Source organism: Diaphorina citri, unplaced genomic scaffold (assembly GCF_000475195.1).
Source record: "Diaphorina citri unplaced genomic scaffold, Diaci psyllid genome assembly version 1.1 scaffold299, whole genome shotgun sequence".
Lineage (NCBI taxonomy): Eukaryota > Metazoa > Arthropoda > Insecta > Hemiptera > Psyllidae > Diaphorina > Diaphorina citri.
Window position 1 is genome coordinate 214219 of NW_007377734.1, and position 16841 is coordinate 231059.

Sequence of the window (16841 nt, forward strand, 5' to 3'; positions counted from 1 at the left end):
ATAATGAATGGAAAAAGGTTCTTCTTAAACTTGAATCATACCAAGTTTTTTTTTTTTTTTTTTTTTTTTTTTTTGTAAGCTATAACAAGTTAATACCTCAAGTATAAAAAAAAAGCAAGCAACATCTTGTTTTATAGAGCTCATGTGAAGAAAAATTGGAAATATAAGATACAATAATGAATCATAAGGCAGATTTTATTTGACATCACTGGTCAAATAGGGTAAGTCTTTGCCATAGATGACATGTCTCTCAATAGGAGCTTCCCCTGTGATGACCCCAAGGCGTACCACACCACCTGAGCTTCCATCTCTGGCCATTGCATGACAGATAGCTGTAACAAAACAGATGGGATACAGTTAGATATTTTTTCTCAAAAATAAAAATGTGAAATGTTCATTTGCTTCGTCATTTGCTTTTAAATTCCAACAATACAAAAAAAAAAAAAGGAAAATATAATGCTTTCAAAAATAAATAAATACCAACATTCTACAGTCTACACTTACTACCAGTTCCAATTCATTTCAGGATGTGCATGGAACTCGGTAGCAGCAATAGCTGACATGTTACCCTAATAAAAAGCTAGTTATTATCAAGGCTCTGGTTGAATAAAGCCATAGCTTTGATCTTTGATAATGGGGGACTGCTTCAAAATTAATAATAAAACTACTTACCGAGGGTAAACTAGTGGTTCTGTGAACTGTAGACCTCACTCAGATTCTTTTGCCTAAGCTGAGACTTTGCTAAATGGGTAAACCTATGTAATACACATGTGTATCAAAACAGAAATAAAAGTAAAAGTATCTACACGTCTTATGTGGTAGGTACCTATAGATATCCTATTCCTACATCTAAAAAAAAGAGGTGACAGTTTTTTTAGAATACCTATAAACCTGTCAATCATTCTAAAGAATAAAATTGAAGAAGGGTTGTTTTAGAACTTTTTTTTTTAAAAAAAAAAAAAAAAAAAAAAAAAAAGGGGTTTTTTTTTGTAGAAAAAAAAACCACCTATACATAGGAACATCTTATATAAAAAGAGGACATACCTATATAGGTTTTATTTACAATACCTCAAAAGATTTAAAGAATGGTTGACCTTTTTAAGCAGTAGATTTATTAAGAATTGGGATCTTTTGACAAAATTATTTTTGTATAAAGAACACAAAAGTATGCAAGGGTCAGAAATGCGGTAATTTATCTATTGGCTTGATCATAAGTTTGGACCAAAACTGATCATAAGTTTGGACCAAAATTTGGACCTGGGACACCAAATTTCAAGGATCAACGTGTCTTGATTCAAGAACCTCAAAATTTCAAAGTTCATCAAAATCAGACCAGGCAATCATGAGTTATAGCGGAACAAATAAACACACACACACAAACAAACATCTAAATCAAATGCAAAATGGTTGAGTTAAAACGTAGACCTTCACTTTGTTTGGTCAATAAACTCACCCCTTGTAACAAAGTCCATGGCCTCCTTCTTGGTCATATTTTCTTTGAATTGGTTGTCCATATGACCATACAGATAGGTACTACCAGATCCACCCATAGCCATCTTTTGTCTCATCAGCATTCCTCCCAAAGGAATACAGTAGACCTAAAAAAAAAAAAAAAAAAAAAAAAAAAAAAATTTAAATGAAGGCTTTAAAACTGATTGACAAATAGTATGCTAGACAAAATAATGATTGACAAATAGTATGCTAGACAAAATAATGATTGACAAATAGTATGCTAGACAAAATAATGAAAGGAAATAATAACTATAAAAAAAATAATGATTGACAAATAGTATGCTAGACAAAATAATGATTGACAAATAGTATGCTAGACAGAGTGCCATTTTCTACAACCTTGGAACTTATTACTATTATGTTAAGGCATTCTCTTCTTGATCCCTTGTGTGCCGCATCCATTTTAGTTTAGGACTATTGCACTAACATTGGAACTTGAAAATGCAAAAATTAATCTGTCCAAAAACAGTATCATGTGGAAATGAAACAAGTTTTTTTTTTTTACTTTGCTTTCTCCTTACTGTTAAGCTATTATGTATTTCCTGATTTGAGGCTAGAGGGCAAAATGAACAACATTGAAGTCTTACCTGTCCACCTTTCTTTCGGTCCCAACCAGCATTAATCTGTCCAAAAACAGTATCATGTGGAAATGAAACAAGTTTTTTTTACTTTGCTTTCTCCTTACTGTCAAACTATTATGTATTTCCTGATTTGAGGCTAGAGGGCAAAATGAACAACATTGAAGTCTTACCTGTCCACCTTTCTTTCGGTCCCAACCAGCACAGATAATACCAGCTGTCAAAGAATCTCGGTAACTGTACACAAGTTCTTGGAACAACTTGGCTCCAGAATAGACTAAGGGCTCCTCTCCCAACTCCATACTGAAATGTACAGGAAAAATCTTTAGTAGTGTAGAATCTGTAGAAGTAGTATTCCTGGCACGTTTCCCCTTTATAGGTATTACAAATTGTTCTATTCCTTGACTCCTAAGCATTTGACCTCTGGTAGACTACAGATGAATATCAAATGTTATGAGAACATTTGAAGTTTTTAACCCATTGCTTACACATTTTGGACTAAAATGTCACTTGCAAAATGGGACACCAAAAAAGAGTTCAATGTTGATAGATGCCTACCATTGCAAATCCAGGTTGTAAGACACAAAATCTGAAATGGCCTGAGTATCAGCTGCAGACCCAGATCTGCAGCAGTAAATATTATCAGTCGTTACACATTTTGGACTAAAAATTTACTTGCAAAATGGGACACCAAAAAAGAGTTCAATGTTGATAGATGCCTACCGTTGCAAATCCAGGTTGTAAGACACAAAATCTGAAATGGCCTGAGTATCAGCTGCAGACCCAGATCTGCAGCAGTAAATATTATCGGTCACACGTGTTAATTTGTCAGCTACACGATTGGCGACGTAAGCTCTGCAATTCAAACATGAAAAATAATATTAATCATTCATGAGTTTATATTCCTGATTGACTATGTTTGTTAATGTTTTATGCATTTGAAAGAAAGTCACACGTGTTAATTTGTCAGCTACACGATTGGCGACGTAAGCTCTGAAATTCAAACATGAAAAATAATATTAATCATTCATGAGTTTATATTCCTGATTGACTATGTTTGTTAATGTTTTATGCATTTGAAAGAAAAAAAAAATCACTAATCTAATCAAGATCCAATAATTTTTAGAACCTAAGGTTCTCAGCTCTAAAATCCTACTTGTAAATAGTATTGGGAATAATGTAATATCTATTAGAAGATATGCACTGGCCCTGGGCATTTAGGGGCTCCTGTCTATGATTTGGAGGATCCACCATTAAACCAGAGGGCCCTTGAAAAAGTATATAGCCTATTGTGAATATGCAAGATTCACCTGCATTTCCTGTTATACTTAAGTACTTACCCTGTGCTGCTTCTTGAATCTGCCCCAATTACAACACCTCCATCAAACTCCACTGCTATGATGGTTGTCTGGAATAAGAAAATAAAGTTTAAAGCATTAGTTGATCAGACTGTCTAAAAGACATAGGGTCTCACTACATTTCCACCAGACACACACATTGACTGTCTGTGTGGCGGGTATTAGGCTTAATGCTTATCTATGATGAAGCATTGAGCTACAGTCTACAAGTACTATCGGGAGTTCCATAACTACCTATTCCTATGAATGTAGTCATCACTATCCCATGAAAGTAGAAACTTATCCTTTGATTCAACTTACTCCACAGCTGTGTTTAGCAGTCAACCAGTCAGGTGCTTCCACACCTCCATGATAAGCATTCACATTGTAATCTTTGTTCCACATTATTAGTAAAGAAATTTAAGAGGTTTTGAAAGGAATTCCCTTGGACTTGGAGCTTTTTCAAATATTTCTTAACAAATTTGTTCCGTTCTTCTTTCTTGCTGTATCACTGTGGGACCGGACGAAACAAAAACAACTTTTGGCAAATTTGCGTACGAACGAGAAGTTAGCAAGTTATTTCAGACCGATTTCACGAATCCTACCGTTTTTATTTGGGAAGCACTGAATCCTCCCTGAAAGCATGGCTCACTTCACAAGCAATATATCATTAAGCGATAGCTGACTTCACATACAACAGGGTATAAGCGATGGCTCAACTTTCATATAATTGGTCATGGCTAACTTCACATAATTTTTAAAGCGACAGGTACTCCAGTTGGTACCAGTACCTACCTACTACGTACTCTTTTTATTCCGCACTTTTGAAATAAAATACGAGTGCTACCGTTTGGCCACTTATATTCCTCAAAAAGATCTTTTCACTCCTCCCATAAAGCACAGGAACTGTAAAGACTACCTAGGTAAGGGTTAAAAAGATATACCACCATCAATAGGAACAGAACATGATTTATTTTCAATAATTACATATAATTTGATTCAAAGTTCTAATTTAATGACATAATGATAAAAAAAAAAACTACATTGGTAGGTAGGTAATCTTATATTATAAAATCAAGATCCATTCATATTTCACACACTGATCGCTCTATCTCCTGAACCACAACACCTAGAAAGCTGAAATAAGAAAGAATTTTGCAAAAATCTAAACCGTTCCTGAGATATGATCAATTTTTGATCGCTAAAATCTCTATTAGAAATACACAGAGTGCAGAGACTGCGGGAGAGAAATGTTCCGCTCTCGACCAACATTTTGAGTTTCGTTTATTTTTTTAGTTTGATAATAGATACATTTTCTCTTTTAATGGGGGTCTCATAGATAATTTCTTCAAACGATCAGTGGCTTGAAGTTAACAAAAAATAAATAAATTATAAAAACACATGAACAATCTTTGTTTTACATGTGGGCTTGCAAAAGATCTTTTTTTTCTATTACCCCCCAATCTTACATGAATTCACTTACGCATTTAGTGTGGGGAAATTGAAGTAAATATATACAAGCATCACAGACACCATGAGAAATATTGAGATCAGAGCAGTGATAGAGAAACAAGTGTTTGACACATGTTTGACAGGCATGTTGGTTGAATTGCCAGGAATAGGTTCTACTGTAGCTGTCATGACAGGAGGGGGAACACCATTATCCGTACTTGCTTGGACTAAAAAAAAAGTTACATAAATTATAATCTGTTCAGCTTTAATTGTAAAAAAAAAAAAAAAAAATGCTGTCCATTTACTTGGGCAATGTCTATGAAATTTTTGCTGTCCATTTAACTTTTTCCGACATTTTAATATTTATTGTCATGTTCAACAGCCCTAAAGAATGGGTTGAGTTTATAAGAATCTAACAAATGTCTTCAGGTGATATAATAAATTATAAGTCCAAGAATGAACCTTATCTGTTGACTGAGCCCTCAACTACTAGTATCAGAATAACAGGATCTTAATACCAACTAGAAGAGATTATTACTATGATTACAGGGGAGTTCCTGGTTCCACCTAACTTACCAATGTTGTCCCTGTTTTCTGTGTTTGAGACACACATATCAATGAAACCTCACAGGGAAGAGTCAAATCTAGACAAATATTTGCATTTTTTTTTATAAAATCAATCAAGTATGAATCTAGAACATGACTTTGATATTAGATTAGAACAATGATTATTAGATAAATGATAAATCCTTTATCTCTAATCAGTTTGCACTTTGCACAGATTCACTATTTCTTGTCATGTTCAACAGCCCTAAAGAATGGGTTGAGTTTATAAGAATCTAACAAATGTCTTCAGGTGATATAATAAATTATAAGTCCAAGAATGAACCTTATCTGTTGACTGAGCCCTCAACTACTAGTATCAGAATAACAGGATCTTAATACCAACTAGAAGAGATTATTACTATGATTAGCTTATTTGTTTATAAGTAGAATAAGACCCAAGTCTCAAAAGTTATCAAGTAGAAAGAATTCAATACTCATAATATTTATTTAATTAATACAATATATTAAACACAGTGGCATATTTTATAATTCTTTGGGACCCGCAATTTTTGCCCAGAGGCCCCCTAACTGTCCAGTGCCACTCCACAGCACCGGGTGCGGGATATACGCCAGTGAATATATGAACAGCAACAATGTATATGCTTAAGAATTATGTGATGGTAACTGCAATGGAAATAAAGATAACTAATGTACAATGAATAGAATTATTACATAGAGAGATAGAGCGTGTGACAAGATGAAAAACAAGGGGCACACGATTCTGACGTTTAACTACGCATTCTACGCGTAGAAAAAACGACACAGGTCACAATAAGCAGTCGTTTCATTCTAATGTAGCAGTTGTTCTGACGTTTAACTACGCATTCTACGCGTAGAAAAAACGACACAGGTCACAATAAGCAGTCGTTTCATTCTAATGTAGCAGTTGTTTCATTGCTACGAAATAAAAACGGCCAGCTTTTTTTCAACACCTTTTTTTTCCAAGTGTTTTTTCCCATAGTACAATATTCTCAGAGTGAAGTGCGAAGTCGTTACTAGAATATTCTAGAGGCTCTTGGCAAAAATAAAACTTTGGACCGACTGCAATACTTTCTCATTACTAGTATAGCTTCGCTATAACTGTAGTAACAGAAAGTAAAAATTGGTTATAGAACGTGTGAGAATTGTGGGGACATGATAAAATTATGTCTTATGCTAATTATTTATAACAAAGGTAAACAGAACTGAACTGACGAACACTTGCCCTAATTCTGAGCAACTATTCTATTTGAGAAAGCTCAACTAAAGAAACAATCGATGGGGACACAATAATTAAATTACCATTTTAGGTAAAAAGGAATGTATTCACAATTTCACACACTTGCCAATCTTGTATACTTTTTTATTGCAATTTTCTGTTCATCAGATTTGCTGTAGTAATAGAAAGTAAAAATTGGTTATAGACCGTGTGAGAATTGTGGGGACATGATAAAATTATGTCTTATGCTAATTATTTTTATAACAAAGGTAAACAGAACTGAACTGACGAACACTTGCCCTAATTCTGAGCAACTATTCTATTTGAGAAAGTTCAACTAAAGAAACAATCGATGGGGACACAATAATTAAATTACCATTTTTAGGTAAAAAGGAATGTATTCACAATTTCACACACTTGCCAATCTTGTATACTTTTTTATTGCAATTTTCTGTTCATCAGATTTGAACAAACATCTAAGTAAATCAAATGCAAAATGGTTGAGTTAAAACGTAGACCTTCACTTTGTTTGGTCAATAAACTCACCCCTTGTAACAAAGTCCATGGCCATCAGATTTGTAAGCCTTTACTAGCGAACGTACCTAGCACGAAAGGTACATTTAGGATTTTGCTACCATTTCTCTGATAGAAAGGTATAATGTTGTACATAGTTACAAGCAACACGTGATTGCTTCACGTGTTGCTTGTAACTATGTACAACATTATACTTTTCTAGGCCAGCCTAGTTAGCTTGGAGGGTAGCGCATCTACCTTGAAAGCGTTAGGTCGTGGGTTCAATTCCCACCCGGGGCGGATTTTATCCTTTTAAGATATAAAGTTCGTTCTTGGAACGACTTGCTTTCTCCTATCCTATCTTCTTTCTCTATTCGCTTTCGGGATTGACCCTACATATATTTTGTCTCAAATCAACTGTTACCTAAACATATCTAGAGGCAATTCATACTATGGTACGACGGACCGTGAGGGTTTTATAGCGAAGTCAGTCTAGTTTAAACTTGAAACAAATACCTACATTAAAAAAAAAAAAAAAAAAAAAAAAAAAAAAAAAAAAAAAAAAAAAAAAAAAAACCGTGCTATTATACTTTCCTTATAAATTATAGGTAGGAAGGAAAATAATGTAATCGGGTCCAATTTTCGATAGTCAGTTTTTAGTGCCAAAACACGTTTTGTGGTCCCTAGTTTAGCCTTACCTTTGCAGGAATAATCAATCCCCTAGTTTTTAGCCTTACCTTTGCAGGAATAATCAATCCCCTAGTTTTTAACTATTATTTACAAAGTAGATAGAGAGGGGTGAATTTTTTGTACACTGGGAGCTTTGCTAGGCCGAGTACACACTAAACCAACACACAAATCTATTTTTTTTTCCAAAGTTTGTATCGCCTAAAGTGAGAAAAAGTTCATTTGTATTATTTTTTTTTTTTGTAATTTTCGTTTGTTTAATACCTTGTTTGAAAAAAAAAAAAAAAAAAAAAAAACGCCCAAAAACTATTTTTTCATCTCGATTTAAGTAGCCACTCAATTGTCCTCACAAGGCTGCGTGCACTCTGAACTCCAAGTACAGAGCTGAAAAACCTTGACCCACCGGAAATCAAAACCGGGACCTCCTGTGTGTAAGCCTAGTGTGATACCCACTAGGGACAACCAAAAGACACGGAGGAGAATTCTTACCTATAAACGTTCCAAAGTAGAATGGCAAAATTGGCACATCTACAACGGGAGCAGCAATGTTGATGAACCAGTTGGGAAGAAATGGGGTGACCCGTAGAAATAGGATATAGCTGAACAGGTTGTGCTTGTGCCTCAGCACCTGGAAAAAATGGATATCATCTTAAGAGTGGGTACCTAGTTTTTTTTTTTTTTCAAGGTACTTTAGACAACTTTATTTTGAAAGAGAGAAAAAAGGGAGAGAGACATATCAAAACTACAAGTTGGCCCCATCTTCCCATAGAATTGTTCTAATTTTCTTCCTTGTACCTCTCAATCTCATTTGAGATATTTTTATCATTATTAAATGTTTGTGTATTGAATAACCAATCAATGGAAACTTTCACTTACCAATGCAGCATATTTGGCTGCCTGCTCTGGAAAGAACTTGTACACCAAGCCCCGTCCTAAGAAGAATGATATCAGATAGCACACAGAGGCTCCCGTAGCTGAACAAAAGCAGACTAGACTCAGTGCAAGTGGGAATGGGTATAGGAAGCCGGACAGTATAGAGAGGAAGATAGAACCAGGGATGGCAAATGACTGGAGACTGAGATAATGACAGTTAAAGAAAAATACAATGGGTGGATCCAGTGGTAATGTACTTGGTAGGCAAAAGGCCTTGGTTTGATTCCTAAAATGGTGAGTGTGGACAAAATATTGCACACTTTTTTTTTAATTGAAAATGATGTCTGTTGTTTGGATGTTAACCTGGCACCTAACTGTATTGTGTATGTTCTCACATACCTATGTGATGAGGGACATACTATTGCATAAATATGCTACAACACCAGTAAGCTATGCAATCTACATACCCCCCCCCCCAACAAGTATTGTAGGTTAGGAAAAATACCTTGGGAAGTATTTTCAATATCAAAAATTAACTAATAGGAAATATATCAAGTTTTCAAAGGATACAATATATACACAAACACAAGTGACACAAACACCTCTACTTTATGTCTGTCCTTGTGTTTTTCTAGAACTCTGCCGAGATTTTGAGCATCAGTGATATTCCATGGTAACTTGATGAATTTCTTCTCGTCTCTGGAAGAATAAAGTACAAATGTACTAAAACATATACATAGGAAATTGAAAATATATGGGAAAGTTAAAGAATAGTAACTCAGTAGATACATTTTCTCTTTTAATGGGGGTCTCATAGATAATTTCTTCAAAGGATCAGTGGCTTGAAGTTAACAAAAAATAAATAAATTATAAAAACACATGAACAATCTTTGTTTTACATGTGGGCTTGCAAAAGATCTTTTTTTTTCTATTACCCCCCAATCTTACATGAATTCACTTACGCATTTAGTGTGGGGAAATTGAAGTAAATATATACAAGCATCACAGACACCATGAGAAATATTGAGATCAGAGCAGTGATAGAGAAACAAGTGTTTGACACATGTTTGACAGGCATGTTGGTTGAATTGCCAGGAATAGGTTCTACTGTAGCTGTCATGACAGGAGGGGGAACACCATTATCCGTACTTGCTTGGACTAAAAAAAAAGTTACATAAATTATAATCTGTTCAGCTTTAATTGTAAAAAAAAAAAAAAAAAATGCTGTCCATTTACTTGGGCAATGTCTATGAAATTTTTGCTGTCCATTTAACTTTTTCCGACATTTTAATATTTATTGTCATGTTCAACAGCCCTAAAGAATGGGTTGAGTTTGATATAATAAATTATAAGTCCAAGAATGAAGCGAACCTTATCTGTTGACTGAGCCCTCAACTACTAGTATCAGAATAACAGGATCTTAATACCAACTAGAAGAGATTATTATTTATTACTATGATTACAGGGGAGTTCCTGGTTCCACCTAACTTACCAATGTTGTCCCTGTTTTCTGTGTTTGAGACACACATATCAATGAAATCTCACAGGGAAGAGTCAAATCTAGACAAATATTTGCATTTTTTTTTATATAAAATCAATCAAGTATGAATCTAGATTTCTAGAACATGACATTGATATTAGATTAGAACAATGATTATTAGATAAATGATAAATCCTTTATCTCTAATCAGTTTGCACTTTGCACAGATTCACTATTTCACTACACTAATCACAATCACCACAGAAAAAGTAAACACACAAAAAAAACCTGAAAACCTCTCAAAAACCTCCCAGTGTTGCCAGATTGGTCACATGAGATTACCGTACAATTTTGTCGGAATTACCGTACGCCATATTTTGATACCTTACCGTACGGTATTTTTTATAAAGAACTGTGCACCAGTGAAAATAGATTCGCGTCAAAAAATTAATGGTGTCAAGACTATAAACCTTCTTTTAAAAACTAAAAGCCAGCCTACTTAGCTTAGTTGGTAGTGCGTCTGCCTTGTAAGCGCTAGGCCGCGGGTTCGATTCCCGCCCGGGGCGGATTTAAAAGGGAGAGAGACATATCAAAACTACAAGTTGGCCCCATCTTCCCATAGAATTGTTCTAATTTTCTTCCTTGTACCTCTCAATCTCATTTGAGATATTTTTATCATTATTAAATGTTTGTGTATTGAATAACCAATCAATGGAAACTTTCACTTACCAATGCAGCATATTTGGCTGCCTGCTCTGGAAAGAACTTGTACACCAAGCCCCGTCCTAAGAAGAATGATATCAGATAGCACACAGAGGCTCCCGTAGCTGAACAAAAGCAGACTAGACTCAGTGCAAGTGGGAATGGGTATAGGAAGCCGGACAGTATAGAGAGGAAGATAGAACCAGGGATGGCAAATGACTGGAGACTGAGATAATGACAGTTAAAGAAAAATACAATGGGTGGATCCAGTGGTAATGTACTTGGTAGGCAAAAGGCCTTGGTTTGATTCCTAAAATGGTGAGTGTGGACAAAATATTGCACACTTTTTTTTTAATTGAAAATGATGTCTGTTGTTTGGATGTTAACCTGGCACCTAACTGTATTGTGTATGTTCTCACATACCTATGTGATGAGGGACATACTATTGCATAAATATGCTACAACACCAGTAAGCTATGCAATCTACATACCCCCCCAACAAGTATTGTAGGTTAGGAAAAATACCTTGGGAAGTATTTTCAATATCAAAAATTAACTAATAGGAAATATATCAAGTTTTCAAAGGATACAATATATACACAAACACAAGTGACACAAACACCTCTACTTTATGTCTGTCCTTGTGTTTTTCTAGAACTCTGCCGAGATTTTGAGCATCAGTGATATTCCATGGTAACTTGATGAATTTCTTCTCGTCTCTGGAAGAATAAAGTACAAATGTACTAAAACATATACATAGGAAATTGAAAATATATGGGAAAGTTAAAGAATAGTAACTCAGTAGATACATTTTCTCTTTTAATGGGGGTCTCATAGATAATTTCTTCAAAGGATCAGTGGCTTGAAGTTAACAAAAAATAAATAAATTATAAAAACACATGAACAATCTTTGTTTTACATGTGGGCTTGCAAAAGATCTGAGAATAAATTGTTGATATTAAAAACAAATGAGGTTGTCAGCCTTAAGCTGATTGCTTAAATACCGACCAAAAAAAGAATCACAATTCATAAAATCTGCATTATTAAAAAGTTTAGATTTCAGGAAATAATAATATAATAATAAAAATCACACTTTATAAAATGTTCTTATCAAAATGTACCTAGAAGTGCATTCAGCAGGATCTACCGTGTAAAACTATACCAATCGTAATAATTATGTTACCGCGTGTTAGGTACGTACCTACCATGATGTACTTGAATAAGCAACACCTCATTTACTGTTAGATACTATACCCTACAAGCCCTACATAATATGAACCCATCATAATTATCTGTTACATAAAAAATCAGGCTCAAACTCAGAATTTCGTAGTACAGGTGGAACAAATGTATCTCACATGGAGCGATTATTATACAAACAGACCTGAGCTCATTTTTCATACGTCACAATATGATTGTTCGGTACCTACCTATCTATTAAGTACACAGGTAAGTTGTAACCACCTCACACATACAATAAGCACCTATACTTCTGTTCTGAAACAACAATGTGAATTGCATCATGATTGGTTCGTATTGGTATTTGGTAACCAATATAAGAACTTCTGATACTGAGGGGAAAGTGGTAGTCTTTGGCCTGGTTCCGCCATGGTAGGACATACAATGAAAGCAGCGGGTTCGATTGCCGCCCGAGGCGAACAAAGATAAGGTTCGTTCTCAGAACGGCCGGTTTCGGGACGAGAAGTCGTTCTCAGAACTGCCAGCTTTCTCCTAGCCTGTCTTCCATCTCTTTTCGATTTCGGGACGATAAAACCTTCGTTGTTACAGTTCTCTATAATCAAAGCAATACCCAATGATAAAAACAGTTCTTTTGTGGGGCGTTTTTCTGATAAAATAACAATAAAAATAAATAGGGGATAACTAAACCTAATTGGAGTTGTAACCACAATCCTGTTATGCTAGAATAGAGAAATTAAGAGGAGCCTCTTTTAATAACTTATGTATCTTCTGATCATGCTCTTCACAACTGAGATGTTCAGTTTCATGACTTCTCACAAGACCTTGATGCGTACATATTGCACTACTTGGAGCACACCTTATAGCCTTGATGTGCAAATCGTTTTATTACTTGCAGAACACCTTGTGCAGATATTAATGTTTCGGCACAACATAAATGAATACCATAAGTAGAGATATTTGGCATCACACAGCACGTACTTCTTTGTTACATAACTAGCAAACCAAATAATACCAGATTATAGTACCTAACATATGTTAAAGTGGTTTTGAATCCTAATTTCACATTGGTTTATTCCGAGATTTTTCTGCTATCTTTGGCTATTTGAAAAATTAGATTTTTTTTTTTTTTTTCAAAAACATTTGATAGAGGGAACTGCCAAGGTCTTATCGTCCAAAAGTTAAGAGAGGCAGGATAGGAGAAAGCTAGCCGTTCCGAGAACGAACTTGTCTATTTAGGATAAAATCTTCCTCGGGCGGGAATCGAACCCGCGACATAGCGTTCTAAATGTTTTTTGGCAAGAGCTAAGAGCTCATGTTATCTGCAAGATTTTGGTTTTCTAGTTGGCTTTGTTTTCAAAGGAATTGAAAAATGAGACCTAACAATGCATGGATAGGTATTTAAAAGTTTTAAATTAACGTTTTCTTTTAAATAATATTATATTTTTCAATTATTTATTTTTTACAAAAGAAATTTCTCAAATTACAATAAATAAGGGGTTCTCTTCAAAATTACTGATTTTTTTTTCTCTACAAAAAGTCAGTGTACAAAGAGAAGGGTAAGAGAGATACCCAAAAAATGTCAAAATAAAATGTAGGTACACATATCCTTACTAGTTTTTTACTTTCTATTACCCTTGCGTATAGGGAACCTATACGTAAGGGTATTTTTCAAACAAATATTTTTTTAATTTTTATACAAAGAACAATGCATTATTCCGGGCGGAAAAAAATTATACTATAAACATCCAGACCGACCACGTAGGTAACTCATTTCTGTGTGTGGCGGGTCTAAAAAATAAAATAAATGATTACTTTAAGACACTTGATAGAAAATACTGTAACTGCTAAGGTTTTATCGTCCCGAAAGAGAAGAGAGAAGGAAGACGGGATAGGAGAAAGCCAACCGTTCAGTCACATGATAAAATACAGCTACAGTTACCCAGCCTTTCAGATAACCATTGAAAATAATAAGTGGCCCGTGGCAGCAAGGGTGGACGTACAAAGCGGAATCTCTTTGGTTGAATAAAAAAATTAAGTCGCATCCAACCGTTCCGAATACGAACGTTATCATCTGTTTAGGACAAAATCCACCCCGGGCGGGAATCGAACCCACGACCTAGCGCTACAAGTCAGACGAGCTCGAAGCTACCTAGGCTGACTGTGGATAAATGAGACCAGCTGAGTTATTTTCGAGATTTAGATGATTCACGTTGAGGAGCAAAAAAATTAGGAAAACGGGAATTCTATTGGTAGATAGAAAGACAACACTAACAGGAGTTTTTTTGTATTATATATGTATTTTTATCTTTTATACTTTCCTTATCCTATAGGAAGGAAAGTAATGTAATCGGGTCAAAATTTCGATGATCAGTTTTTAGTGCCAAAACACGTTTTGAGGTCCCTAGAGCCTAAATCCAAACTTTCAGCCGTTCATCCATGTGTGTGTCTGTCTGTAAACAAAATACCTCGAGAACGGTAAAAGATAGAGACTTGAAATTTGATATGTAGATGTCAAATGTGACAAGGATGCGACACGAAACTTTTGGTTAAGATCGGTTCAACGGTTGGCGGCATTTTACCGCTTTTTGGCGGTTTTCGGTATAATTTAACAACATATCGGGAACGGTATGAGCTAGAGACTTGAAATTTGGTATGTAGTTCACAAATGTGACAAGGATGCAACACAAAACGTTTGGTTGAGAAACGGGATAAGCTAGAGACTTGAAATTTGGTATGTAGTTCACAAATGTGACAAGGATGCAACACAAAACGTTTGGTTGAGATGGTTGCTGCGGTTGGCGGTATTTTGACCGACTTTTTGGCGGTTTTTGACCTTTTTTTTTTGGTGGTTTTCAGCTATACCGACTAAACGGTTAGAGATATTGTAAAAATTTGGCTATAAGAACAAGAACACCCAAAATAAGCATCATTCAATAGGATGAGGAAAGTCGTGTGGAAATCTAAATGGGAAGTATTGTGTCTCTTCTCGCTCATCTGGTGAGAGGCATACCACGGGATGGACATGCTACGACATAGACCATACGCGTCTAATGTAGCAGTTGTTTCATTGCCACGAAATAAAAATGGCGGTGAAACACTCATCTTTTAAACTATAAAAATAAAATGGCTTTTCTTAGGAGTAAGCAGTCCTCACTCACGATGGTGGACTGCGTTTCATGACGAGCCAATTAAACATGGCAGAGACCATCACCCCGGTGTATGGCAGATAAGAAAAGATTTCTTTATTCTTGTTAGTTCCGTGGCCGAGTGGGTATCAAACTAGGCTTACACTCTGTAGGTCCCGGGTTCGAAGTTTTTCCAGCTCTATCCTTGGAGTTCGGGTGTAGCTACTTTAATCGAGTAGCGACCAGTGGCGGCATCACAAGTCAAAGAAACAAGCGATGATTAATATGTTGATAGAGTAAATGAGAGACTTGTAATACTGTGATACCCACAAAGTTGTGAAAAAGCTCTCTGCTTTACCACAAAGATTCATGATGGTGATTATTATTTTCAGGCGGAACAGCAGGGCGGGGCTATCACGAAGACTCGGGAAGACTCGGCCAGTCTCGAGGGCAGCGAAGACCACGCCCCCTCGGATCTACCTCCCTCCCCTCTATTTCCTCCCCACTCCTCTTACCCTACAGTTACCTCTCTCAGTACAAATAGTTTGGACAAGTTGTCCAGTGTGGGTCCCAGGCCGAGAAAATCACCTAGCCACACCCCGACCGGCGAGGTTGAAGTCAAACGCGGACCAGGTAAGTCTAGATTGAAATTGCAGACTTTGGAGGCACGATTAGCCCATTGGTAACGCGCTTGTTTTCCATACAGAAGGTCCCGGGTTCGAATCCCACCATCGACAAAAAAAATTGCACTCGTCCTTCCTATTGCAAATATTTCAACGGGTTACTTTCTGGTATTAATTACGCTTGAACGCTTGCTTGCCATGCAGAAGGTCCCGGGTTCGAATCCCACCATCGACAAAAAATTTGCACTCGTTTTTCGATAGCAAATATGTATTTCAACGGGTTACTTTCTAGTAATACGCTTGCTTGCCATACAGAAGGTCCCGGGTTCGAATCCCACCATCGACAAAAAATTTGCACTCGTTTTTCGATTGAAAATATTTCAACGGGTTACTTTCTGGTGTTCTTTTGTTGACATAGCACCTAAATGGGAACTATCATGTCTCTTATCGCCCATGAAGGCTGAGAAACGCTGCATTATTTCGACTGTAAAAATATTCTTTTTGGTTAATTTATGGTGTTGTTGTGTTGACCTTAGCCCTGAAATGTATTGTGAAGGGACATTCATTATTACGAAATTGAAAAAAAAAAACTATTTTTTTTTTTTTAATAATAAGAGAATTTTAGTGAGGAGGAGAAAAAGGTGGGAAAGTCAGAAGGAAAGGTAGAAGGCTTGAGTGATAAAAATTTAACAAGACATGGGATACACACTAGGGCTGCCTGGAAGAGACTGACAAGAAACGCCGACCTTGTTTAATAGAAAGAAAAAGAAAAGTTGATTTATGTTAATTCCTGTTGTTTGTTACAGGCCGGCCGCGCAAAAAGACACGCGCTCCGAAGTCCAAATTGGCCGAAGAGGTCGTGTTACAACGAAACAGTGTAGACTCGATCGATGAAGATCCTGTAGCTGAAACGAAGAAACCGCCTGGGAGAAGGAAGCGGGAAGAGGTAAATACT

General features: G+C 35.9%; 4 protein-coding genes and 1 long non-coding RNA gene across 5 annotated transcripts; 2 read left to right on the plus strand and 3 right to left on the minus strand.

Moving 5' to 3' along the window:
• Nucleotides 1-134: 134 nt before the first annotated feature.
• Nucleotides 135-3963, minus strand: LOC103507227 (proteasome subunit beta type-6-like). The gene is made up of 6 exons (XM_008471678.3): nucleotides 3749-3963; nucleotides 3431-3498; nucleotides 2814-2945; nucleotides 2264-2393; nucleotides 1454-1598; nucleotides 135-332 (listed from the first exon to the last, which is right to left on the minus strand). Exons 1-6 carry the CDS (start codon nucleotides 3830-3832, stop codon nucleotides 196-198), a joined length of 696 nt encoding a protein of 231 aa, XP_008469900.1. The 5' UTR covers nucleotides 3833-3963; the 3' UTR covers nucleotides 135-195.
• A 1886-nt stretch (nucleotides 3964-5849) lies between these two features.
• LOC113466605 lies at nucleotides 5850-6594 on the plus strand. Its single transcript, XR_003390955.1, has 2 exons — nucleotides 5850-6250; nucleotides 6336-6594. It is a non-coding gene; the product is annotated as an uncharacterized LOC113466605 (long non-coding RNA).
• A 233-nt stretch (nucleotides 6595-6827) lies between these two features.
• LOC103507236 (transmembrane protein 41B-like) lies at nucleotides 6828-10475 on the minus strand. Its single transcript, XM_026822149.1, has 6 exons — nucleotides 10249-10475; nucleotides 9719-9914; nucleotides 9327-9455; nucleotides 8760-8958; nucleotides 8337-8511; nucleotides 6828-6856 (listed from the first exon to the last, which is right to left on the minus strand). Exons 1-6 carry the CDS (start codon nucleotides 10283-10285, stop codon nucleotides 6828-6830), a joined length of 765 nt encoding a protein of 254 aa, XP_026677950.1. The 5' UTR covers nucleotides 10286-10475.
• Nucleotides 10476-10929: 454 nt separating this feature from the next.
• Nucleotides 10930-11764, minus strand: LOC113466606 (transmembrane protein 41B-like). The gene is made up of 2 exons (XM_026822157.1): nucleotides 11529-11764; nucleotides 10930-11164 (listed from the first exon to the last, which is right to left on the minus strand). The coding sequence occupies exons 1-2, from the start codon at nucleotides 11747-11749 to the stop codon at nucleotides 10945-10947; spliced, it is 441 nt and encodes a 146-aa protein (XP_026677958.1). The 5' UTR covers nucleotides 11750-11764; the 3' UTR covers nucleotides 10930-10944.
• A 3856-nt stretch (nucleotides 11765-15620) lies between these two features.
• On the plus strand, nucleotides 15621-16822 carry LOC103507237. The gene is made up of 2 exons (XM_026822152.1): nucleotides 15621-15896; nucleotides 16693-16822. The coding sequence occupies exons 1-2, from the start codon at nucleotides 15633-15635 to the stop codon at nucleotides 16765-16767; spliced, it is 339 nt and encodes a 112-aa protein (XP_026677953.1). The 5' UTR covers nucleotides 15621-15632; the 3' UTR covers nucleotides 16768-16822.
• The last annotated feature ends 19 nt before the right edge of the window (nucleotides 16823-16841 follow it).

What these genes read in the sequence shown, in the direction of transcription:
- LOC103507227 (XM_008471678.3), bottom strand. Translation starts at nt 3,832, where the DNA reads ATGTGGAACAAAGATTACAATGTGAATGCTTATCATGGAGGTGTGGAA. An exon ending in GATTCAAGAAGCAGCACAGG is followed by an intron (nt 2,946 to 3,430) that starts GTAAGTACTTAA and finishes TTTGAATTGCAG; the next exon opens with AGCTTACGTCGCCAATCGTG. An exon ending in ACCGAAAGAAAGGTGGACAG is followed by an intron (nt 1,599 to 2,263) that starts GTAAGACTTCAA and finishes TTTTTTTTTTAG; the next exon opens with GTCTACTGTATTCCTTTGGG.
- LOC103507237 (XM_026822152.1), top strand. Translation starts at nt 15,633, where the DNA reads ATGATGGTGATTATTATTTTCAGGCGGAACAGCAGGGCGGGGCTATCA. An exon ending in TGAAGTCAAACGCGGACCAG is followed by an intron (nt 15,897 to 16,692) that starts GTAAGTCTAGAT and finishes TGTTTGTTACAG; the next exon opens with GCCGGCCGCGCAAAAAGACA.
- LOC113466606 (XM_026822157.1), bottom strand. Translation starts at nt 11,749, where the DNA reads ATGTATCTACTGAGTTACTATTCTTTAACTTTCCCATATATTTTCAAT. An exon ending in CTTGTGTTTGTGTATATATT is followed by an intron (nt 11,165 to 11,528) that starts GTATCCTTTGAA and finishes TCATTATCTCAG; the next exon opens with TCTCCAGTCATTTGCCATCC.
- LOC103507236 (XM_026822149.1), bottom strand. Translation starts at nt 10,285, where the DNA reads ATGTGTGTCTCAAACACAGAAAACAGGGACAACATTG. An exon ending in CTTGTGTTTGTGTATATATT is followed by an intron (nt 8,959 to 9,326) that starts GTATCCTTTGAA and finishes TCATTATCTCAG; the next exon opens with TCTCCAGTCATTTGCCATCC. An exon ending in GTGTCTTTTGGTTGTCCCTA is followed by an intron (nt 6,857 to 8,336) that starts GTGGGTATCACA and finishes CTATTACTACAG; the next exon opens with CAAATCTGATGAACAGAAAA.